Here is a 26034-nt window from a genome sequence, read left to right as displayed (position 1 = left end):
AACTTTATTATAATTAACTGTAAAATCACAGCTCATAGTTGTAACTTTATTATAATTAACTGTAAAATGACAGCTGATAGTTGTAACTGTATTATAATTCACTGTAAAATGACAGCTGATAGTTGTAACTTTATTATAAATAAGTGTAAAATCACAGCTGCACCTGTGGATATGGCTTCAAAAACGCTCTTACTTTGAAGTACAAATTGAGTGGTGCACGAGCTAAGCTGCAATTAGCACACAGAAGCAGGTGGTCCACGCCATTGTTGCTGCGGAAACAAACATATTTTCATTTCAAAAGCCAGCGGGGAAATGTTGTCAAATATTCCTCTGCCCTCGTTTGAAACGCTGAAGTAGAAGTAGGAGTCTTCCCCAGCTGCTCTTTCTGCTGTGCTGTGAAGCCTGCGCACATTGCAGCGGCCATGTCCCACACAGCAGAGTACTTACAAGCAGACACGGTGTGGAGACAGAAGAGGCACAGTGGACGCATAAGTCACTTTTTTCCAAGAAGCTCAATGCGTTATGTTGCGCCCTACAAAGTGTTTACACTGCAAGTATTGCACTTATCACACACCAGCTCTTAGTTGTGGTTTTCATTACCAAAGTTGAAGGTGTTGAAAACGCCATGCAAAATAAGTCACTTTTCCCAAGAAGCTGAATGTGTTATGTTGCGCCCTATAAAGTGTTTGCACTGCAAGTATTGCACTTATCACACACCGGCTGTTAGTTGTGGTTTTCATGACCAAAAGTTGAAGGTGTTCAAAACGCCATGCAAAATAAGTAACTTTTCCCAAGAAGCTGAATGTGTTATGTTGCGCCTTACAAAGTGTTTACACTGCAAGTATTGCACTTATCACACACCAGCTGTTAGTTGTGGTTTTCATTACCAAAGTTGAAGGTGTTGAAAACGCCATCAAAATAAGTAACTTTTCCCAAAAGGCTGAATGTGTTATGTTGCGCCCTACAAAGTGTTTACACTGCAAGTATTGCACTTATCACACACCAGCTGTTAGTTGTGGTTTTCATTACCAAAGTTGAAGGTGTTGAAAACGCCATCAAAATAAGTCACTTTTCCCAAAAGGCTGAATGTGTTATGTTGCGCCCTATAAAGTGTTTACACTGCAAGTATTGCACTTATCACACACCGGCTGTTAGTTGTGGTTTTCATTACCAAAGTTGAAGGCGCAACAAAACACATTCAGCTTCTTGAAAAAAGTTACTTATTTTGTGTGGCGTTTTCAACACCTCCAACTTTTGGTAATGAAAACCACAACTAACAGCTGGTGTGTGATAAGTGCAATACTTGCAGTGTAAACACTTTGTAGGGCGCAACATAACACATTCAGCTTCTTGGAAAAAAGTTACTTATTTTGCATGGCGTTTTCAACACCTCCAACTTTTGGTAATGAAAACCACAACTAACAGCCGGTGTGTGATAAGTGCAATACTTGCAGTGTAAACACTTTGTAGGGCGCAACATAACACATTCAGCTTTTTGGAAAAAAAGTTACTTATTTTTCAGGGCGTTTTCAACGCCTTCAACTTTTGGTAATGAAAACCACAACTAACAGCTGGTGTGTGATAAGTGCAATACTTGCAGTGTAAACACTTTGTAGGGCGCAACATAACACATTCAGCTTCTTGGGAAAAGTTACTTATTTTGCATGGCGTTTTCAACACCTTCAACTTTTGGTCATGAAAACCACAACTAACAGCCGGTGTGTGATAAGTGCAATACTTGCAGTGTAAACACTTTGTAGGGCGCAACATAACACATTCAGCTTCTTGGGAAAAGTTACTTATTTTGCATGGCGTTTTCAACACCTTCAACTTTTGGTCATGAAAACCACAACTAACAGCCGGTGTGTGATAAGTGCAATACTTGCAGTGTAAACACTTTATAGGGCGCAACATAACACATTCAGCCTTTTGGGAAAAGTGACTTATTTTGATGGCGTTTTCAACACCTTCAACTTTGGTAATGAAAACCACAACTAACAGCCGGTGTGTGATAAGTGCAATACTTGCAGTGTAAACACTTTGTAGGGCGCAACATAACACATTCAGCCTTTTGGGAAAAGTGACTTATTTTGATGGCGTTTTCAACACCTTCAACTTTGGTAATGAAAACCACAACTAACAGCTGGTGTGTGATAAGTGCAATACTTGCAGTGTAAACACTTTGTAGGGCGCAACATAACACATTCAGCTTCTTGGAAAAAGTGACTTATTTTGCATGGCGTATTCAACGCCTCCAACTTTGGTAATGAAAACCACAACTAACAGCTGGTGTGTGATAAGTGCAATACTTGCAGTGCAAACACTTTGTAGGGCGCAACATAACACATTCAACTTCTTGGAAAAAAGTGACTTATTTTGCATGGCGTTGTCAACGCCTTCAACTTTGGTAATGAAAACCACAACTAACAGCTGGTGTGTGATAAGTGCAATACTTGCAGTGTAAACACTTTGTAGGGCGCAACATAACACATTCAGCTTCTTGGGAAAAGTGACTTATTTTGATGGCGTTTTCAACACCTTCAACTTTGGTAATGAAAACCACAACTAACAGCCTGTGTGTGATAAGTGCAATACTTGCAGTGTAAACACTTTGTAAGGCGCAACATAACACATTCAGCTTCTTGGAAAAAGTGACTTATTTTGCATGGCGTATTCAACGCCTCCAACTTTGGTAATGAAAACCACAACTAACAGCTGGTGTGTGATAAGTGCAATACTTGCAGTGTAAACACTTTGTAGGGCGCAACATAACACATTCAGCTTCTTGGAAAAAGTGACTTATTTTGCATGGCGTTTTCAACGCCTCCAACTTTGGTAATGAAAACCACAACTAACAGCTGGTGTGTGATAAGTGCAATACTTGCAGGGTAAACACTTTGTAGGGCGCAACATAACACATTCAACTTCTTGGAAAAAAGTGACTTATTTTGCATGGCGTTTTCAACGCCTTCAACTTTGGTAATGAAAACCACAACTAACAGCTGGTGTGTGATAAGTGCAATACTTGCAGTGTAAACACTTTGTAGGGCGCAACATAACACATTCAGCTTCTTGGAAAAAAGTGACTTATTTTGCATTGGGGTTTTCAACGCCTTCAACTTTGGTAATGAAAACCACAACTAACAGCCGGTGTGTGATAAGTGCAATACTTGCAGTGTAAACACTTTATAGGGCGCAACATAACACATTCAGCCTTTTGGGAAAAGTGACTTATTTTGATGGCGTTTTCAACGCCTCCAACTTTGGTAATGAAAACCACAACTAACAGCTGGTGTGTGATAAGTGCAATACTTGCAGTGCAAACACTTTGTAGGGCGCAACATAACACATTCAACTTCTTGGAAAAAAGTGACTTATTTTGCATGGCGTTGTCAACGCCTTCAACTTTGGTAATGAAAACCACAACTAACAGCTGGTGTGTGATAAGTGCAATACTTGCAGTGTAAACACTTTGTAGGGCGCAACATAACACATTCAGCTTCTTGGAAAAAGTGACTTATTTTGCATGGCGTTTTCAACGCCTCCAACTTTGGTAATGAAAACCACAACTAACAGCTGGTGTGTGATAAGTGCAATACTTGCAGTGTAAACACTTTGTAGGGCGCAACATAACACATTCAGCTTCTTGGAAAAAGTGACTTATTTTGCATGGCGTATTCAACGCCTCCAACTTTGGTAATGAAAACCACAACTAACAGCCGGTGTGTGATAAGTGCAATACTTGCAGTGCAAACACTTTGTAGGGCGCAACATAACACATTCAACTTCTTGGGAAAAAGTGACTTATTTTGCATGGCGTTTTCAACGCCTTCAACTTTGGTAATGAAAACCAAAACTAACAGCCGGTGTGTGATAAGTGCAATACTTGCAATGCAAACACTTTATAGGGCGCAACAGAACACATTCAGCTTCTTGGGAAAAAGCTACTTCCTTGTTAGGCAACATACCATAGATGGCCTGTACTGTGCTGCCATCTAATGTCTTGGAAGTGCAACTGCATTGCAAATGAGACTCAAATGTATTGAGTAAACATGATGTAACAACTGGACAGCAGTTATCATAATCACATCATATTTCAATGTTAAATTAAAAGTGACATAATATTATCAAACAACTAACATTTATTAACACGCACAAAAGTACAGAAAATTGGTACCGTTGAGTACCGGTATTGAATCCCAGGTACCGGGAATCGGTATATATACAGTATATACACACATACATATATGTATATATACACACACATGTATATTTATATACACACATATACTGTATATGTATATATATACACACATACATATATGTATATATACACACACATGTATATACACACATGCATATATCTATATACACACACATATATGTATATATAAATATACACACATATATGTATATATATACACACACACACATATGTATATTTATATACACACATATGCATATATATATATACATACACACACACACGTTGGTAGAGTGGCTGTGCCAGCAATCGGAGTGTTGCTGGTTACTGGGGTTCAATTCCCACCTTCTACCTTCCTAGTCACGTCCTTTGTGTCCTTGGGCAAGACACTTCACCCTTTGCCTCTGATGGCTGCTGGTTAGCGCCTTGCATGGCAGCTCCCGCCATCAGTGTGTGAATGTGTGTGTGAATGGGTAAATGTGGAAATACTGTCAAAGCGATTTGAGTACCTTGAAGGTAGAAAAGCGCTATACAAGTACAACCCATTTATCATTTATTATATGTATATATAAATATACACACAAATATGTATATATATACACACACACACATATGTATATTTATATACATACATATATGCATATATATATATATACACACACACATACAGTACATGTATAAATATATGTATAAATATATATATATATATATACACGTGTACACACACATATGTATATTTATATACACACATTTATGCATACATACACACACACACATATATATATATATATATATATACACACACATAAAATGTATATATATATATACACACACACATATATATTTACAGTATATACAAACAAATATATATATACACATATGTGTTTATGTACATATATAAATATTTATATATATATATACAGTATATATATACATATAAACATAGATGTATGTATCTTATGTATATATATATATATATATATATATATATATATATATATATATATATATATATATATATATATATATATATATATATATATATATATATATGTGTGTTTTTAAATGTGTTTTATCAGATTAATTGAACAAAGTAATCACTAGATAACTCAATTACTAAAATAATCGATAGCTGCAGCCGCAAACAGCAGAGAGCTTCTTACATTTTAATAAATGCACACATGTTCAAAATACTATTCTAATATTGATGATGTGCCTTTATTTAAAAAAATTATTCAATGTTTATTTGAACTGTCTTCTCTGAAATACGCATTGAGGCTGTGACGTGTGTTTCATCCAAGTACGCGATTAATCAAACACGTTAATCGATACTAAAATAACGGACAGCTACCAGCTAATCGCAGGGATTTTTTTGTTGTTGTTGCTAAATTTAAACATTAAAATCTCTGAAGTATTTTTCAAGGGAAGTCAAATGCCCATTTTTTTGCACGGAGTTAAATAGACACAGAAAAATCAATGGAAAATATGGAATGTCATTATCTGTCTGAGAGGTCCAGATCACGTTATTGATTTCCCCCCGCTGATTGTTAACATCTGAGAACAGCTCGTGTGGGCGTTTGTCGAGCATTTCGGCCTCGCTTTTAAGTGACCTCTTTCATTTCCAAGTGGCGTCGCCTAATAGAAATGAGCTCTTGTGCAGCTGTGCTCTGCGGGTACAAACAATATCAAGGCACCATATTTTCCACAATGGCACAGTTATTTGAGCTTTCCCCTTTGAAGTGCCTGATAAAACCACTTATTCCACAATATTGTCTTTCCAGGCTCGGAGCAAGGCGGGGAGCGAGAGGACTGCACCAGCGGGACTGGAAGTCTCCCCCGTGGCGAGGACATGCACGTTTGTGACAAATGCTGCGCTGAGTTCTTCACTTGGGCCGAACTGCGGGAGCACCAGACGTCCTGCGCCGAGGATCGCGCCGTTTTGATCATGAGGGACAGCGAAGGGATGCACTTTGACGGGGAACCTCTCTCTCCCGTCCCCAGCGTAGTGTCCAGTTACTCGTCTGCGGGGGACGCCGGCTTTGAGCTGGGAGAAACAGTCGTGACCGATAATGACAGTCTGGATAATGCAGAGGAAGGGCTGGATGAAGCCATGGAGCTTGGACATGACCCACGGGACAAACACGCAATCACCTCCAGCCCTCCGCTGCCAGAATCCACCGTACCCACCCTGGTTTCAGCCACTTACAGCATACCCAGCACCAATGTGACTCTGGAGATCCTTCAGAGCACCAGGGTGGCCGTCGCCCAGTTCTCCCAGGCGGTCGGCAGTAGCGTCGCTGGAGGGAAGGCCGCTTCAGCTGCCATCCCCGTCATTCTGGAGCACCTGCTCGCTCTGCAGCAGCAGCAAGTCCACCAGCTGCAGCTTATAGAGCAGATCTGCAGCCAAGTCGCCACTATGAACAGGCAGCCAAGCCAGGGGGCGTTAAACCCAGTCTCCAGACCCCTGCCCATCGCAGCTAACCCCTTCCCTTCATCGAACCCCATCTTGCCGCTGTCAGGAAGTACGCCCTCTAATGTCAATGACCAGGCTGCTGTTTTAGTCTCTGAAAAGTCACAAAGTCTCCCCTCAGAAACTATATGCAAGCAGTCGGTCTTTAGAGATGCTGTATGTTCTTCTGTTTCTTTTGAAAATTCAACTCCATTGCGCTCCACTTGCAGCAACATCTCTGCACTGATGTCTCCATACACTGGCTTGCATGCAAGCAACATTAGCAGCTCTCAGACCCTGAGCTCCCCTAGTCCTCTCACCCTGGGCTCCCCCACTAGCTTCTCCTTCTTGCCTCAGAGCCCCCCCAGCAGCGTCATCTTCCCAAATCCCTTGGCCAGCATCGCGGCCACGGCCAATGCGCTTGACCCCCTTGCAGCCCTGATGAAGCACGGGAAGGGGAAATCACAGAATGTGTCTTTGTTCGAAAGCAAGCCCGCCCCAGAGGAGCCTTTTTTCAAGCATAAATGTCGTTTTTGTGCCAAAGTGTTTGGCAGCGACAGCGCCCTGCAGATCCACCTGCGCTCCCACACTGGAGAACGGCCCTTCAAATGCAACATCTGCGGCAATCGCTTCTCCACCAAGGGCAACTTAAAGGTGCACTTCCAGCGGCATAAAGAGAAGTATCCTCAAGTTCAGATGAACCCTTACCCCGTACCAGAGTATCTGGACAATGTGCCAACCACCTCTGGGATTCCCTACGGAATGTCTGTTCCCGCAGAAAAACCTGTCTCTTCGTGGTTGGATAGCAAACCTGTCATTGCAACCCTGCCTGCCTCCATGGGTCTTCCACTCTCCTCCACAAGAACCAGCATGGGGGGCTTCAGTGAGCCTTCAAGTGTAGCACCATCTGTTCCGTCCGTCTGCCAGCCAGCTTCTGCTGAGTGTGTGTCACCATGCTGGAGAGGCTGTGAGGCTCGTTCGTCTCCACTTTTAGAGAATCGGCTGTCACACCATGAACTAGAAGGGTGTAATATTCTCAAAACAGAGGTGGTGCACCTGCCTCAAAGCTGCCCCCAGATTCTAAGAGGCACTCCAGCAACCAGCAGCGCGATACAATCTATAGCCTCCACGCCTGAACCTGTGGCATCAGCGTCCCCTGCCTCCAGCTCCCCCTCGCCCGTACCAGTAAATCCAGAAGAGGTCTCACTCTCCCCCGGTGACCCTCTGAACGCTATGCAAACCTCGGAAACCTCAAAGCTCCAGCAGCTTGTGGAGAACATTGACAAAAAGATCACAGACCCCAACCAGTGTGGCCTGTGCCACCGTGTTCTCAGTTGCCAGAGCGCTCTGAAAATGCACCACCGCATTCACACGGGCGAGAGGCCCTTCAAGTGCAAAGTGTGCGGCAGGGCCTTCACCACCAGGGGCAACCTGAAAACTCACGTCGCTGTTCACCGAGAGAACCCGCCCGTCCAGGTGCAGCACTCGTGTCCCATCTGCCAGAAGAAGTTCACCAACGCCATAGTCCTTCAGCAGCACATTCGCATGCACATGGTCGGGGAGACTCCAGAGTCGGCGCTGCTGGACAGGCTGCAGGAGTTTGATGGAGATATGAATGAGATTAGCTTTGATAGTCCCAGCAGTAATGACCAAGACCTCACTGATGATGTTTCCATGGAGTATGATGATGAAGCAGAGGAAGTACATGATGTAGAAAATGGGGCAGTGTTCAATTCCCCTAAATCCTCACCTCCTGCTGAAAACCAAACAAGTCTGATTGACTCCACAATGAACCTCAGCACTTGCTTTGGCCGTAAATCCTTTACAAACGTCTACAACGACTACGGTCAGCTGCAAATTAAATGCTCTGTGACGGAGAAAGAGATGGAGAACCTGGGTGAACACAGCCCTGCAACTCCGCCTCTATCGCCAGTACGACTGGCTGTAAACCACAGGATAGACTCTCAACAACATTTTTTTGCCTCTGTAAAGAAAGAACAACTGCAATCTCCTGCTTCTGTACTCTTGGAAATAAGAGAGACGCAACCCACCAAACTGTGCGCAAAAGAAGAGAGGACTTACTGCGCATCCATCCAACCAAGACAAATAGGTAAATGTTACCTAAGTAAAGTTGTAAGACCGTTAAAGTAAGTTTGGAGCTCACCAATTTTGTTGTTTATTTTCTTTTCAAGGGCTTCCCAGCCTGACCAACGCATCTTCCAGGTCGATAAAAATGGAGGTGAACAGTCACACCGAGGGCCAGCACCCATCTTTTGGTGTGCACATTTCAACAACCTATCCGTCGGTCACCAGCCCAGTAATATCCTCCCTGCTTGGTCCGGCGCCCCCTCGCCGCACACCCAAGCAGCACAACTGCAACGTGTGCGGGAAGAACTTCTCTTCGGCCAGCGCCCTCCAGATCCACGAGCGCACGCACACCGGAGAGAAACCATTTGTCTGCTCTGTCTGCGGCAGAGCCTTTACCACCAAAGGCAATCTGAAGGTCAGCTAATGCTAACTGCTGCTAACTTTGGAATTAGCATGTTTTGCGGTCCTAAAACTCCTATTGTCCCTTGTAGGTTCATATGGGAACGCACATGTGGAACAACACACCAGCCAGAAGGGGCAGGCGGCTATCCGTGGACAACCCCATCGCACTCCTGGGCGGCGACGCCATGAAGTTCGGAGAAATATTCCAGAAGGACCTGGCTGCCAGAGCTATGAACGTAGACACAGGGTTTTGGAGCCGCTACGCCAGCGCCATAACCAACAGCCTGGCCATGAAGAACAATGAGATCTCGGTGATTCAGAACCGAGGGATCTCGCCGCTTCACCCGATGACCGCAGTTGCGGACAGAATGAATGCTGCAGCCAATCCAATGGCAAGTCTGTCCAAAAACGGCATGGAACTGGGAAACAGCAGGCATTTTTCTATGCTGATTGACGACAGTAAAGAAATTGGAATCAACTGATGCAATCTATTATGGACATTAAAATACTTGTCAAACATCTTGTTTCCTCTTATATATATATATATATTACACATAGTTTTATTAATTGAGAGACACTGGAGTAGGGGAATCACATTTTGCTGTCTTACTTTGCATTGCATCGATCCGTTGTGGTGAAGAAGGAGCTGAGCCGGAAGGCAAAGCTCTCAATTTACCGGTCGATCTACGTTCCCATCCTCACCTATGGTTATGAGCTTTGGGTTATGACCGAAAGGACAAGATCACGGGTACAAGCGGCCGAAATTAGTTATGAGTTTCCTCCGCCAGGTGGCGGGGCTCTCCCTTAGAGATAGGGTGAGGAGCTCTGTCATCCGGGAGGAGCTCAAAGTAAAGCCGCTGCTCCTCCACATGGAGAGGAGCCAGATGAGGTGGTTCGGGCATCTGGTCAGGATGTCACCCGGACGCCTCCCTAGGGAGGTGTTTAGGGCACGTCCGACCGGTAGGAGACCATGGGGAAGACCCAGGACACGTTGGGAAGACTATGTCTCCCGGCTGGCCTGGGAACGCCTCGGGATCCCCTGGCAGGAGCTGGACGAAGTGGCTGGGGAGAGGGAAGTCTGGGCTTTCCTGCTTAGGCTGCTGCCCCCGCGACCCGACCTCGGATAAGCGGAAGAAGATGGATGGATGGATGGATGGACTTTGCATTGTTTTTGTTGAACAATTACCTGAGAATCCATTTAGCGCTGAGAGGGACGACTGCTCGGAACAAGGGAACATACTGATTGTTCCAATCAATAATGCAAAAAGTCAACGCTCCCTCCTCTGGACAGCTGCCCATTGCTGCTCGCTGGTTCGACGCTCATCATATGCTGCTCTGTCTGGAAATCGGTCTTCCTCAACCTACATTGGGACAGACTAAAACAGTCAGAATGCTCAGCGTAGTACCTCTAAGATCTTTCTGGACCGTGTATTCAAAAGTTCCCTGCAAATTTGACTGTTGATGCCAGCTTTAAAGTTTTTTGACATTAAACGTTCTGCTGCAATCAGTACTCAATATCAATTTCAATGTATTATTATTATTCATTCATTCCAGCAATACCAATACATACGATTGGGAATATCAATATATGGAAAACCACAGACATTTGTTCAAAGCAGTTTTCAACACATTCGAAATACCATGACTTGAGAACTTAATGAACAGTTTCCAGCAGTATTTGTACTAGAAATGGAAAATGTTTATTTATATTTACTGTATGTATGTCAGGGGTGCTCAAACTTTTTCCCCTGGGGGCCACCGACTGACAAATCAAAGGATGCGGGGGCCATTTTGCTAGTTTTCAACTTTAAAACGAGTGAAATATACGGATGTTGTTTGATCTATTGATTGATTTAAACTTTTATTAGTAGATTGCACAGTACAGTACATATTCCGTACAATTGACCACTAAATGGTAACACCCCAATAAGTTTTTCAACTTGTTTAAGTCGGGGTCCACTTAAATTGATTCATGGTACAAATATATACTATCATCATAATACAGTCATCACACAAATTAAAGGCCTACTGAAAGCCACTACTACCGACCACGCAGTCTGATAGTTTATATATCAATGATGAAATCTTAACATTGCAACACATGCCAATACGGCCGGGTTAACTTATAAAGTGCAATTTTAAATTTCCCGCTAAACTTCCAGGTGAAAACGTCTATGTATGATGACGTATGCGCGTGACATCAATGGTTGAAACGGAAGTATTGGGACACATTGTATCCCAATACAAACAGCTCTGTTTTCATCGCAAAATTCCACAGTATTCTGGACATCTGTGTTGGTGAATCTTTTGCAATTTGTTTAATGAACAATGAAGACTGCAAAGAAGAAAGCTGTAGGTGGGATCGGTGTATTAGCGGCTGGCTGCAGCAACAGAACCAGGAGGACTTTGAGTTGGATAGCAGACGCGCTATCCGACGCTAGCCTCCGACCGCATCGATGATCGGGTGAAGTCCTTTGTCGTGCCGTCGATCGCTGGAACGCAGGTGAGCACGGTTGTTGATGAGCAGATGAGGGCTGGCGTAGGTGGAGCGCAAATGTTTTTATCATAACTCTGACGAGGTCCCGTAGCTAAGTTAGCTTCAATGGCGTCGTTAGCAACAGCATTGCTAGGCTTCGACAGGCGGCACAGCATTAACCGTGTAGTTACAGGTCCAGTGTTTGGTTCGGTGTCTCCTGATAGTAGTATTGTTGATCTTCTGTCTATCCTTCCAGTCAGGGGCTTATATCTTTTGTTTCTATCTGCATTTATGCACGATGCTATCACGTTAGCTCCGTAGCTAAAGTGCTTCACCGATGTATTGTCGTGGAGATAAAAGTCACTGTGAATGTCCATTTCACGTTCTCGACTCTCATTTTCAAGAGGATATAGTATCCGAGGTGGTTTAAAATACGAATCCGTGATCCACAATAGAAAAAGGAGAAAGTGTGGAATTAGGGACGGCGTGGCGAAGTTGGTAGAGTGGCTGTGCCAGCAATCGGAGGGTTGCTGGTTACTGGGGTTCAATTCCCACCTTCTACCTTCCTAGTCACGTCCGTTGTGTCCTTGGGCAAGAAACTTCACCCTTTGCCTCTGATGGCTGCTGGTAGCGCCTTGCATGGCAGCTCCCGCCATCAGTGTGTGAATGTGTGTGTGAATGGGTAAATGTGGAAATACTGTCAAAGCGCTTTGAGTACCTTGAAGGTAGAAAAGCGCTATACAAGTATAACCCATTTATCATTTATTTATTTAATCCAATGAGCCCTTTTACCTAAGTTACGGTCAGAGCGAAAAAAGATACGTCTTGCACTGCACTCTAGTCCTTCACTCTCACGTTCCTCATCCACAAATCTTTCATCCTCGCTCAAATTAATGGGGTAATCGTCGCTTTCTCGGTCCGAATCGCTCTCGCTGCTGGTGTAAACAATGGGGAAATGTGAGCAGCCCTTCAACCTGTGACGTCACGCTACTTCCGGTACAGGCAAGGTTTTTTTTTATCAGCGACCAAAAGTTGCGAACTTTATCGTCGATGTTCTCTACTAAATCCTTTCAGCAAAAATATGGCAATATCGCGAAATGATCAAGTATGACACATAGAATGGATCTGCTATCCCCGTTTAAATAAAAAAAAAATTCATTTCAGTAGGCCTTTAAAGGCCTACTGAAAGCCACTACTACCGACCACGCAGTCTGATAGTTTATATATCAATGATGAAATCTTAACATTATAACACATGCCAATACGGCCGGGTTAACTTATAAAGTGACATTTTAAATTTGCCGCTAAACTTCCGGTTCGAAACGCCTCTGAGGATGACGTATGCGCGTGACGTAGCCCGGCGAACACGGGTATGCCTTCCACATTGAAGCCGATAAGAAAAAGCTCTGTTTTCATTTCATAATTCCACAGTATTCTGGACATCTGTGTTCGTGAATCTGTTTCAATCATGTTCATTGCATTATGGAGAAGGAAGCCAAGCAAGCAAAGAAGAAAGTTGTCGGTGCGAAATGGACGTATTTTTCGAACGTAGTCAGCCACAACAGTACACAGCCGGCGCTTCTTTGTTTACATTCCCGAAAGATGCAGTCAAGATGGAAGAACTCGGATAACAGAGACTCTAACCAGGAGGACTTTTGATTTGGATACACAGACGCCTGTAGAGAACTGGGACAACACAGACTCTTACCAGGATTACTTTGATTTGGATGACAAAGACGCAGACGTGCTACTGTGAGTATGCAGCTTTGGCTTTTTTTTGCGTATGTACGTAACTTTTTTAAAATATATAAGCTTTATGAACCTTGGGTTAGGTGAACGGTCTTTTGGGCTGAGTGATTGTGTGTGTTGATCATGTGTTTGAATTGTATTGGCGTGTTCTATGGAGCTAGGAGCTAGCAGAGGAGCTAGCATAACACATACCGTACCTACGTGCGCGTCACGTACGTAACTTTTTAAAAATATATAAGCTTTATGAACCTTGGGTTAGGTGAACGGTCTTTTGGGCTGAGTGATTGTGTGTGTTGATCAGGTGTTTGAATTGTATTGGCGTGTTCTATGGAGCTAGGAGCTAGCAGAGGAGCTAGGAGCTAGCATAACAAACACGCAGGTGTTATTATGCAGGATTAATTTGTGGCATATTAAATATAAGCCTGGTTGTGTTGTGGCTAATAGAGTATATATATGTCTTGTGTTTATTTACTGTTGTAGTCATTCCCAGCTGAATATCAGGTACCGTGAGTATGCAGCCTTGGCTGCTAAACATTCGATAACTTGACCGTATGTGCGCGTCACGTACGTAACTTTTTAAAAATATATAAGCTTTATGAACCTTGGGTTAGGTAAACGGTCTTTTGGGCTGAGTGATGGTGTGTGTTGATCAGGTGTTTGAATTGTATTGGCGTGTTCTATGGAGCTAGGAGCTAGCAGAGGAGCTAGGAGCTAGCATAACAAACACGCAGGTGTTTTTATGCAGGATTAATTTGTGGCATATTAAATATAAGCCTGGTTGTGTTGTGGCTAATAGAGTATATATATGTCTTGTGTTTATTTACTGTTGTAGTCATTCCCAGCTGAATATCAGGTCACCCCCGGCTCTCACAGCATCTTCCCTATCTGAATAGCTTCAACTCCCCACTAGTCCTTCACTTGCACTTTACTCATCCACAAATCTTTCATCCTCGCTCAAATTAATGGGGAAATTGTCGCTTTCTCGGTCCGAATCTCTCTCACTTCATGCGGCCATCATTGTAAACAATAGGGAACTTTGCGTATATGTTCAACTGACTACGTCACGCTACTTCCGGTAGGGGCAAGCCTTTTTTTTATCAGATACCAAAAGTTGCAATCTTTATCGTCGTTGTTCTATACTAAATCCTTTCAGCAAAAATATGGCAATATCGCGAAATGATCAAGTATGACACATAGAATAGATCTGCTATCCCCGTTTAAATAAAAAAAATTCATTTCAGTAGGCCTTTAATGATTCTCTGCTGAACGTGTGGTGCCTTTGGAGAACTGTGTAATTGTCGTAAAAGTACGTATTTCACAAAAGCATTGTTTTAAAAACTCAACAAATGACATATGTTTGAAGACATAACTATTAAATTGTTTACAGAAATATTCGCAGTATTGATCCAAATGGGGGAAAACGTCGCAGTGTTCTAAACATTTGACTGAAAAATGACATGCTTGGTCAGATCACACAGGTTTCTTGAACGCAGCATCAATCCTCAAGGCGATTGGCTCGTTGGGCGAGGTGACGTCATCACGTGGCCCTCCCAGCCAACATGGCTGACATCATCCCGTTAACGTCGATGCGGAAGGGCTCGACGAGAAGCCCTCACTACCGCGCCAGCGTACTGTCAAGGTATTTTGGACCTTTTTTTAGAGCTCCGTTTCTGCGGTGGCGTTGCGAAATGAAGTCAGGTACTGTCGGAGCGGCCACGTTTTCTTCTCCCCTCGCTACCTTGTTTTGTGTGTTTATGTTCTGCACGGCTTGTTAGCTTGTTTTGCTAGCATGGCTTCTGCCGCCCAACTTCCTCCATTCATTGTTTGTATTTGGTCAGCAGCCGGGCAGAACAACAACTAAGTTGCATAGCCGTTAAAAAGGCGTTAATATGTTTGTATCCGCCTTGGCAAGGAAACATCGGTGAAAGCCCTGAGCCGTAAACCCTCTTGCTTCCGGTTGCGTCATCTGTGGACATTTTAAAGACACGTGACAGCTAAAACGCCCCAACTTCCTCATGGTTTCTACCGACTGACTCTATGCACTTTTTTTTCTTGTCATGCTTGTATAAACCAACGACAGGAATCTGAATCAGAAATACTTTATTAATCCATCCATCCATCTTCTTCCGCTTATCCGAGGTCGGGTCGCGGGGGCAGCAGCCTAAGCAGAGAAGTCCAGACTTCCCTCTCCTCAGCCACTTTGTCCAGCTCCTCCCCGGGGGATCCCAAACGTTCCCAGGCCAGCCAGGAGCATACTTGCCAACCCTCCCGAAACCATTCTCCCGAATTTCTCCCGATTTCCACCCGGACAACAATATTGGGGGCGTGCCTTTGGCGCCCTCTACAACCTGACGTCACGTCCGCTTTTCCTCAGTCACATAATACGCGCGGCTTTTATACACACACAAGTGAATGCAAGGCATACTTGATCAACAGCCATACAGGTCACACTGAGGGTAGCCGTATAAACAACTTTAACACTGTTACAAATATGCGCCACACTGTGAACCCACACCAAACAAGAATGACAAACACATTTCGGGAGAACATCCGCACCGTAACACAACTTAAACACAACAGAACAAATACCCAGAACCCCTTGCAGCACAAACTCTTCCGGGACGCTACAATATACACCCCCACTACCAAATTCGGAGGACTTAAGTATGGCTGGGAGACATAGTCTTCCCAGCGTGTCCTGGGTCTTCCCCGTGGCCTCCTACCGGTCGGACGTGCCCTAAACACCTCCCTAGGGAGGCGTTCGGGTGGCATCCTGACCAGATGCCCGAAGATTAATACCCGAGGGGAAATTAAAATTTTCGGCACAATCCCATTCAAGAGCAGACAAACATTACAGGGAGACAGAACAGGATCAAACATTACAGGGAGACAGAACAGGATCGCTGACGGGTCTGCCAACTTCCGGCGCCCCTTACAAAAAAGGTGAGATACAGGTAAACAATGGGGGGTGGGGGAACGGGGGAGGAGAAAAAAAAATCGGTCTAAGCATGGGCCCCTGGAGAGGGGGTCCAGACTGAGGCCAAGGAAAAAAACAACTCATAGCCATAGCACACATCAAACATCAAAGGACATTAGAGACATTAAAAGAGCAGAGCTGATGCAACCAGCCTCTTCTACATACAGTTATGAATAAAAATTCAAAGAAACATATACACTGTGGTGGCCTCTGCGGTGTTCCTTGCCCTGGGGGGAGCATGGCCAGAGACAGGAGCAGACCCAACAAAGCAACCAAGAGAGGCGACTCCACTCTCGGCCGCCCACCAACTCTCGGCCATTGTCCAGTCCGCATGGGTGAGCGAGGATACGTCCAAGGAGACCGAGGTGTCCGATACCTGCTCATTCAGCCAAGACACTGTGAAGCCTGGCCGTCCCGGCGCTCGGCGCCAGCTCCGCAGCCCCGTCTCTTCATCCGCATCTCCTACCAGTCTCTCCAAACAGACTCTGGTGTGGCAGAGACCCAGCAGCTGGTCTCCATGGCCAAAAGGCTCCCGGGAGGCAGATCCAGAAGTCCACAAAAAAGCACCGCAGAAGTCACGAAAGTGCCACCCCTTGTCACACAGTCCCAAAGGGTCTCAAGCCAAAAGGCAAAAAATATAACAGCGTCCAAAACTTAGACTTCCTTTTTATTGTCATTCCAATTTGAACTTTACAGTACAGATAAGAACGGAATTTCGTCGCGTTAGGTGCAGATACAAATAAATAGATTACTGTACAGATAAATATATTGCACTTTTGCATATGCATCCACGTTTAGGTAGGTAGCTCTTTATTGTCATTGCACAAGTACAAACCCCGTTTCCATATGAGTTGGGAAATTGTGTTAGATGTAAATATAAACGGAATACAATGATTTGCAAATCCTTTTCAACCCATTTCAATTGAATGCACTACAAAGACAAGATATTTGATGTTCAAACTCATAAACTTTATTTTTTTTTTGCAAATAATAATTAACTTAGAATTTCATGGCTGCAACACGTGCCAAAGTAGTTGGGAAAGGGCATGTTCACCACTGTGTTACATCATCTTTTCTTTTAACAACACTCAATAAACGATTGGGAACCGAGGAAACTAATTGTTGAAGCTTTGAAAGTGGAATTCTTTCCCATTCTTGTTTTATGTAGAGCTTCAGTCGTTCAACAGTCCGGGGGTCTCCGCTGTCGTATTTTAGGCTTCATAATGCGCCACACATTTTCAATGGGAGACAGGTCTGGACTGCAGGCGGGCCAGGAAAGTACCCGCACTCTTTTTTTACGAAGCCACGCTGTTGTAACACGTGCTGAATGTGGCTTGGCACTGTCTTGCTGAAATAAGCAGGGGCGTCCATGAAAAAGACGGCGCTTAGATGGCAGCATATGTTGTTCCAAAACCTGTATGTACCTTTTCAGCATTAATGGTGCCTTCACAGATGTGCAAGTTACCCATGCCTTGGGCACTAATGCACCCCCATACCATCACACATGCTGGCTTTTGAACTTTGCGTTGATAACAGTCTGCATGGTTCGCTTCCCCTTTGGTCCGGATGACACAATGTCGAATATTTCCAAAAACAATTTGAAATGTGGACTCGTCAGACCACAGAACACTTTTCCACTTTGCATCAGTCCATCTTAGATGATCTCAGGCCCAGAGAAGCCGGCGGCGTTTCTGGGTGTTGTTGATAAATGGCTTTCGCTTTGCATAGTAGAGTTTTAACTTGCACTTACAGATGTAGCGACAAACTGTATTCAGTGACAGTGGTTTTCTGAAGTGTTCCTGAGCCCATGCGGTGATATCCTTTAGAGATTGATGTCGGTTTTTGATACAGTGCCGTCTGAGGGATCGAAGGTCACGGTCATTCAATGTTGGTTTCCAGCCATGCCGCTTAGGTGGAGTGATTTCTCCAGATTCTCTGAACCTTTTGATGATATTATGGACCGTAGATGTTGAAATCCCTAAATTTCTTACAATTGCACTTTGAGAAACGTTGTTCTTAAACTGTTTGACTATTTGCTCACGCAGTTGTGGACAAAGGGGTGTACCTCGCCCCATCCTTTCTTGTGAAAGACTGAGCATTTTATAGGAAGCTGTTTTTATACCCAATCATGGCACCCACCTGTTCCCAATTAGCCTGCACACCTGTGGGATGTTCCAAATAAGTGTTTGATGAGCATTCCTCAACTTTATCAGTATTTATTGCCACCTTTCCCAACTTCTTTGTCACGTGTTGCTGGCATCAAATTCTAAAGTTAATGATTATTTGGAAAAAACATTTTTTTTTATCAGTTTGAACATCAAATATGTTGTCTTTGTAGCATATTCCACTGAACATGGGTTGAAAGTGATTTGAAAATCATTGTATTACGTTTATATTTACATCTAACACAATTTACCAACTCATATGGAAACAGGGTTTGTACAACGAAACTTTGTTTTCAGCACAAACCCGTTCAAGATTCGACAAACAAACAGTGTACAGGGTTACAGAACAGGAACGCTGATGGGTCGCCACAAGGCGCCCCGTAAAAGATGGGAAAAAGGTCAACGCTGGGGAAGGATGAGTAAAAAAATACAATCTAGACTGGACTCCTAAGGGGGCCCAGTCTGGAGTGGGAAAAAAAACCTCCATAGCAAAGCACATATACATATTGCAACGTATATCTCGAGATATCTAGCAACAGGGGAAAGGGGGGCCATGGTGGCAGGCTGCAGCTCTTACTCACTCCTACTCAGTGGCCTAGTGGTTAGTGTCCGCCCTGGGATCGGTAGGTTGGGAGTTCAAACCCCGGCTGAGTCATACCAAAGACTATAAAAATGGGACCCATTACCTCCCTGCTTGGCACTCAGCATCAAGGGTTGGAACTGGGGGTTAAATCACCAAAAATGATTCCAGAGCTGCTGCCCACTACTCCCCTCACCTCCCAGGGGGTGATCAAGGGGATGGGTCAAATGCAGAGGACAAATTTCACCACACCTAGTGTGTGTGTGACTATCATTGGTACTTTAACTTAACTTCAAGCGCTGCCCATCCGTCCATCACCCCTATGGGATTTGCGTCAAGGGCGGAGAGCAAGAATCCGTCCAGTGAGACGGAAGTGTCCAATACACCATCAGCCAGGGCTCCGTGGAGCTGGTCCATCCCGACGCTCCACTCTAGCTCCGCAGCCTCGTGTCTTCATTCGCATCTTCTCGGGTTTCTCCATGCCGACTCCCGTGTGGCAGAGAGCCAGCAGCTGGTCTCCCTGGACGGCCTCTGGCTCATCCGCGCGGACTAGACATCAAATAGGAAGGGGCAACGTCACACTGTGACATAGCAGACGACAACATACGTACACGTACACAATGGGAATAATGGACAACAAATCAATGATTGAAGTGACACACTTGCCATCCAAACAATACCCTGTTTGTTGACAAGAGGACATGACAGCCATCAAAGCACATTCCATCTCTTTATGAAGCAGACACAATCCGGTGCAAAGATTCAAAAGAGCTGGCGTCACAGCCGCTGATAACTGCTACAGCTAACAAACACCGCCCTGTTGAAACCCTCAATGACGTCACTAGGCAACAGGCCCCACCTTTTAAAAGTACACACTGCGCTCTTTTATTAAACATCTCTCACCTGCAACTGCCAGGTATTTGAAGTTTGTGTTTTTAAGTACCGTATTAATTACAATAAAATGACCCCCTTGCACGTTGACTTTCTATGTGGTCATTTCATATCTGGCGGGCCACTATAGATTGTTTTATTTCAGAAATGTGTTGTTCCTCCGATCAAAAGGGTCGGAAAGATAATTCGTAAAGTAATTATATGGTAAGATAATGTTAAACACTGCAAAGGATATTGCATAACAGTGTTTCCCATAAACTGCCAAGATACCTGTGGCGGTGGAGGCCTGGCTATGGGCGTGGTCACCATGACATCATCGAGTAATTTGCATAATTTACTACAATGATTTGATTTTCTCTAAAAAGGCTCAAAAAATGTATACTTACTAATTAATAATAACAGTTTTGTTTTAAACGTCCATCCATCCATCCATCCATCCATCCATCCATCCATTTTACAATATAATTACAACACTTTATGTACATATTTATATACAGATTTGAACAATAAGTTATTCACTGATATATATATTTATTAATTGTGGTTCTTACAAAAAATATATCTTATAAAATATAAAAGCTAAAATGTCTCAAAGCTCTGCCCCTTTAATTAGTGCATACTAAATAATTTAACTTTAGCCTACTACTACTACAACCATATTATTTACCAGCAACATAAAGTGAAACAGAGGCAGAGGTGTCCTGCCACAGTCAGTAACAAACAGAGGTGGGACCAAGTCATTGCTTTGCAAGTCACAAGTAAGTCTCAAGTCTTTGCCCTCAAGTCTCGAGTCAAGTCCCGAGTCAAGACAGGCAAGTCCCGAGTCAAGTCCAAAGTCAAGACTGGAAAGTCCCAAGTCCTGCATTTTGAATTTCGAGTCCTTTCAAGTCCTTTTAACCACAGACTAATATATTTACACAGATTGTCTATGCTTTTAAAACGCTGTATTTATTTATTAAAACAAGTGCATTTGAAATTGCAGGAAAAAAAATAGTGCTGACATTTCACTTCATAATAGCACTATTATCCAGTCATTTTAAACATTTAACTCATTCCTTTACAGAATGAACACATTTGAAAAAACAAGTGCAACTGTACTTATTTGCACAAAAGTGTTAACAATGTATTTCCATGGCATATTGCATTGTAACTAGTTCCACAGCAGTTTCTATCCTGTTCTTACCTTATCTCATTGATCTCATCTCATACTGTATGTGTGTTGATGTGTGCGTACATATGAAAAACATAACAAAAACATGAACAAAACAATGAACAGAGTTGTACTTTTTAGATGTCAGGGCCCTATGCAATATGTTCACATATTCTTAATATAGTATACATTTTAACTGACCTTTATTTGACTATGTTTGTCTTTTTGTAGGTGGCTAAAATACGCGGTGCTGCTGACCGCCGTCTAACGTTACGTTACTGTGTGTGATACATTGAGTAACGTAACGTTATGTGTAGGTACCTCATGCAACCCTGCTTAAAAATAATCACTTGACAAAAAGTATGAATAAGGTAGCGAACTGCAGTGGACGCAACAGATTGCCGTGTTTGCAATGACGTTATAACCATAGACATCTTATAAGTAGACGCAGCATTGGCTGCTGTAACACGAGCAATTTGGCCGCCATCTTGAAGTGGTGATGAGGAGCCGGCGAACAGCCTAAACTGACAGTTGACAGGTAGAAAACAAAGATGGTGTTCAGCGTTTTCCTACTCATATGAGCGGACTGTTGAAAATAGGAATCGGGTGATTACTTTTCACAAGTAAGATTTAACATTAATGTACTATTGGTTGTATTTTATGAAAATAATATTACCACAGAGTTGAGAAGGAGCAAAGATCTTTAATATTTGTATGTGAAAATCACAAAGAAATCTTCTGGGGGAGTATGACCCCCCTACAGGGGTTTGGTTTACAAACTTTCAGCCCCACCTAAAACAAAATTCACCAGCCGCCACTGATTATGATGCATTCTCATTTTAGGCAAAATATAAGACAATACTTTCTTAACAGTATAATTGTAACCAGGAATAAGTCTTCAAGTAACAATATTCAAAAACTAACATTGTTGAGTAAGACAGAATTTGGTTTTATTCTGAATCCAGTGAAACAGATTGGTGGTTTTAACTGATATAATGACTTCCAGGTGTTTATATATGTTTATGTTGAAGTATTTGGCAGACGCTTGTATCCAAAGCGACATACATAAAAAATACATATAAAACAATCAGTGTAATCATGATCATTTAAGGGAAGAATGTAATACAAAATATCAACACAAAGTGTCAGTCTATAAGATATATAAATATCTAATGTATTCATACATTGTTTATGTAGGATATACGCATGTATATATAACCTAATCATATTGTTTCTTCAATTTAAAAATAGCTGACCGTTTTTTTCCCCTTTCTCTGGGATTATATTCCCAGTTTTGATCTCGGACGTCTGGTCACTTATAGCGTATAAGAATATTATATTACTGTTAAGCAAACTATGAATAATAAAACACTCCAAAACATGTGTCCTTTATCATAGCTACACATATAACAAAAAAGCGCGTGAAAATCAGTGGTATTCAGTGAGGTAAAATGAATTAAATGCGCTGACAGTTCATTGCTCCTGCCAAATGAATTGCACTAGTGGAGCGGATCACCACTCCAAGATGGCGGCCCCGCGTCTCGTCTGCGCCTGTAGGCAGTAGCGCGCGATGCTGCGTACCCTTATAAGATGTCTATGGTTATAACGTTAGCAGTGAGTATACAGCCTCACTGATTTAACTACACAGCAAATAAAAGTCACGTTACTTAGCCAATAAACGTTATCTTACATTCAAAACTTACCCTTCTTTGTGCATCTTCAAATGTCGAACGAAGTTGGAAGTTGTTACGTCTCCGTCTATAATATTCGAACTGCATGATTTGCATAGGGCAATTCGTTTTTTGTTGACCAAGTCGTAGTTTTAATACCTGAACGAAATTAACTTTGGCATAATTGTTTCTCACTGCCGCATTGTTCTACAATTCTTCTTCATTGGTTGTCCTGCAATTTGATTGGATGAGAGCTGTGTGATGAAAACAGCGTAGATCTAATTTGATTGGCTGTTGTACTGAGAGCATACCAGCTGACAGGAACAACACGCTGATAGACACAGACGAAGAAAATGAAAAATACGGAGCGGCGCGCTCCCAAATAACTTTTTAATCTTTGGGTTTTGGGGAAAGTAGCAAGTCATGTCAAGTCAAAAGGCTCAAGTCCAAGTGAAGTCACAAGTCATTGATGTTAAAGTCTAAGTCGAGTTGCAAGTCTCTTTACATTTTGTCAAGTCGAGTCCAAAGTCATCAAATTCATGACTCGAGTCTGACTCGAGTCCAAGTCATGTGACTCGAGTCCACACCTCTGGTAACAAATAAACAGAAAACAGTAGTGGTGGTAGATAGACACAGAGCTTCATCAAACATCTGATCCACTGAACAAAGAGCTCCAAAAATCTTGAACGTTAGACTGCCATCAGTTTTACTCCCTACACTTAACCATGTGTTTACTACTGCCTGCAGACTTTGCACCCTTTGTTATATACACATGTTGTGTTTCTAATATAAATACATTTAATAAAGTCAAATACAAATAAGGCAACAAGAGAAGTATCCTACACTTCTCTTTTGTAAAGTAAATCTGAACAGCCAATATGGGCATCTACATCAACTATATGATTTGCCTGAGAAGCTGGAGAGGGCAAAAAAAAAATTTTTTTTTATTAAAAAATTTTTTTTTTTTTAATTTTATTTGTGGCGGACGTAATTCTTTCGTGGCGGGCCGCCACAAATAAATGAATGTGTGGGAAACCCTGCATAACAACAAAATAAACAAACTTTTGGACTGCTAAAATTATCGCGGCATATTGTTGTTGTTTTTTTTACCAAGTGGGACTTTTATTTTGTAGGCCTGAGGAAGATTTTAAGGTGACACGGACTGTACACTGCTTCCAGATTCTCCCTGGACGATGAGCCCTCCAACCTGGACGAGATGCCTCTAATGATGTCCGAGGAAGGCTTTGAGAACGACGAGAGCGACTACCAGACGCTGCCGCGGGCCAGAGCCGGCCACCGCCGCAGCAGAGGCATCGGGTGGTTCCTCCTGGGGGGATGGAGAGTGTTGTGCTGCAGGTATTTCAAAAGTGTTGTGTTGTGTGGTTTGTGTATTTGATGAGGTTTCTATTATATTATACAAAACCCAAAAGCAGGGAAGTTGTCACGTTGTGTAAATGGTAAAAAAAACATAATACAATGAATCGCAAATCATTTTCAACTTCAATTGAATAGACTGCAAAGACAAGATATTTAACGTTGGAACTGGAAAACTTTGTTATTTTTTGCAAATATTAGTTCATTTGGAATGTGATGCCTGTAACATGTTTCAAAAAAGCTGGCACAAGTGGCAAAAAAGACTGAGAAAGTTGAGGATAGCTCTCATCAAACACTTATTTGGAACATCCCACAGGTGAACAGGCAAATTGGGAACAGGTGGGTGCCATGATTGGGTGTAAAAGCAGCTTCCATGAAATGCTCAGTCATTCACAAACAAGGACGGGGCGAGGGTCACCACTTTGTCAACTAATGCCTGAGCAAATTGTTTAAGAACAACATTTCTCAACCAGCTATTGTAAGGAATTCAAGGATTTCACCATCTACGCTCCGTATAATCATCAAAGGGTTCAGGGAATCTGGAGAAATCACTGAACATAAGCGACGATATTACAGACCTTCGATCCCTCAGGCGGTAGTGCATCAAAAAGGGACGTCAGTGAGTAAAGGATATCACCACATGGGCTCAGGAACACTTCAGAAAACCACTGTCAGTAACTACAATTGGTCGCTACATCTGTAAGTGCAAGTTAAAACTCTACTATGCAAAGCCAAAGCCATTTATCAACAACACCCAGAAACGCCGCCGGCTTCGCTGGTCCCGAGCTCATCTAAGATGGACTGATGCAAAAGGAAAAGTGTTCTTTGGGCTGACGAGTCCACATTTCAAATTGCAAAATACAGGTTTTGGAGCAACATATGTTGCCATCCAAGCAACGTTATCATGGACGCCCCTGCTTATTTTAGCAAGACAATGCCAAGCCACGTGTTACAACAGCGTGGCTTCATAGTAAAAGAGTGCGGGTACTGGACTGGCCTGCCTGTAGTCCAGACCTGTCTCCCGTTGAAAATGTGTGGCGCATTATGAAGCCTAAAATATGAGAAGGGAGACTGTTGAACAACTTAAGCTGTACATCAAGCAAGAATGGGAAATAATTCCACTTCAAAAATGTGTCTCCTCAGTTCCCAAACCTTTACTGAGTGTTGTTAAAAGGAAAGGCCATGTAACACACTGGTAAAAATGCCCCTCTGACAACTTGTTTTGCAATGTGTTGCTGCCATTAAATTCCAAGTTAATGATCATTTGCAAAATAAATGAATTTTCTCAGTTGAAACATGAAATATCTTGTCTTTGCAGTCTATTCAATGGAAATAAGTTGAAAACGATTTTCAAATCATTATATTCTGTTTTTAGTTACAAATTACACAAGGTGCCAACTTCACTGCTTTTGGGTTTTGTAAATATTCTATGGTCATGTGCTTACTTTGGCATGTGCGCCATTATTTGCAATATGCACAACAAACCTCTTCTTTTGCAGGGTCAAATGGGACAAAATTAAATAATTATTTAAATGTATCATTAATTAATTGTGATTGTAATTAAAACATGTCTCATACTTTTTAAAAATAGAAAAGTTTATTTATTTAATAATCAAAGTATTTCAATATTAATTTCTTGATTTTATATATTTCATGATTAATTAATTATTTCCCAATTTATTCATTTCATGAACATTTGTGGCAGCACTTAATTAATTTATTATATTCATATTATATTTTTTCGTTGTGGCTTGTGCAGCCCTTTGAGACATTATATAAATAAACTTTGATTGATTACGACAACTTCAACTCAAAGTGCGACATGCTGTGGGTCAGCGCAAGGTCTAGAATATCTCCCA

General features: G+C 42.6%; 2 protein-coding genes across 10 annotated transcripts in view; both read left to right on the top strand.

Moving 5' to 3' along the window:
* The window catches only part of LOC133650206 (sal-like protein 3), a 104665-nt gene extending 94017 nt beyond the window's left edge, over positions 1 to 10648 (top strand). For all 3 annotated transcript variants that reach the window (XM_062047168.1, XM_062047167.1, XM_062047165.1), the window contains 3 exons: positions 5986 to 8763; positions 8846 to 9156; positions 9233 to 10648. In XM_062047168.1, the coding sequence (XP_061903152.1) occupies positions 6054 to 8763; positions 8846 to 9156; positions 9233 to 9625 (3414 nt within the window). In that variant the 5' untranslated portion in view covers positions 5986 to 6053 and the 3' untranslated portion in view covers positions 9626 to 10648. The remainder of the gene's footprint in view (positions 1 to 5985; positions 8764 to 8845; positions 9157 to 9232) is intronic.
* Positions 10649 to 14874: 4226 nt separating this feature from the next.
* The window catches only part of atp9b (ATPase phospholipid transporting 9B), a 312368-nt gene continuing 301208 nt past the window's right edge, over positions 14875 to 26034 (top strand). For 6 of the 7 annotated variants that reach the window (XR_009826202.1, XM_062047159.1, XM_062047158.1 and 3 more), the window contains exons 1-2: positions 14875 to 15007; positions 23981 to 24157. Coding sequence is in view for 6 of the 7 variants with exons in the window: in XM_062047159.1 (XP_061903143.1) it covers positions 14928 to 15007; positions 23981 to 24157 (257 nt within the window). In the remaining variant the exon portion in view is untranslated. Of the gene's footprint in view, positions 15067 to 23980; positions 24158 to 26034 lie in introns of all 7 variants that reach the window. The other variant, XM_062047161.1, reaches the window with a different exon arrangement.

The sequence above is a fragment of the Entelurus aequoreus genome, linkage group LG05, assembly GCF_033978785.1.
Source record: "Entelurus aequoreus isolate RoL-2023_Sb linkage group LG05, RoL_Eaeq_v1.1, whole genome shotgun sequence".
NCBI classification, from domain to species: Eukaryota; Metazoa; Chordata; class Actinopteri; order Syngnathiformes; family Syngnathidae; genus Entelurus; species Entelurus aequoreus.
The sequence above is the reverse complement of the archived record's forward strand: the minus strand, read 5'-3'. Positions and strand labels throughout refer to the sequence as shown.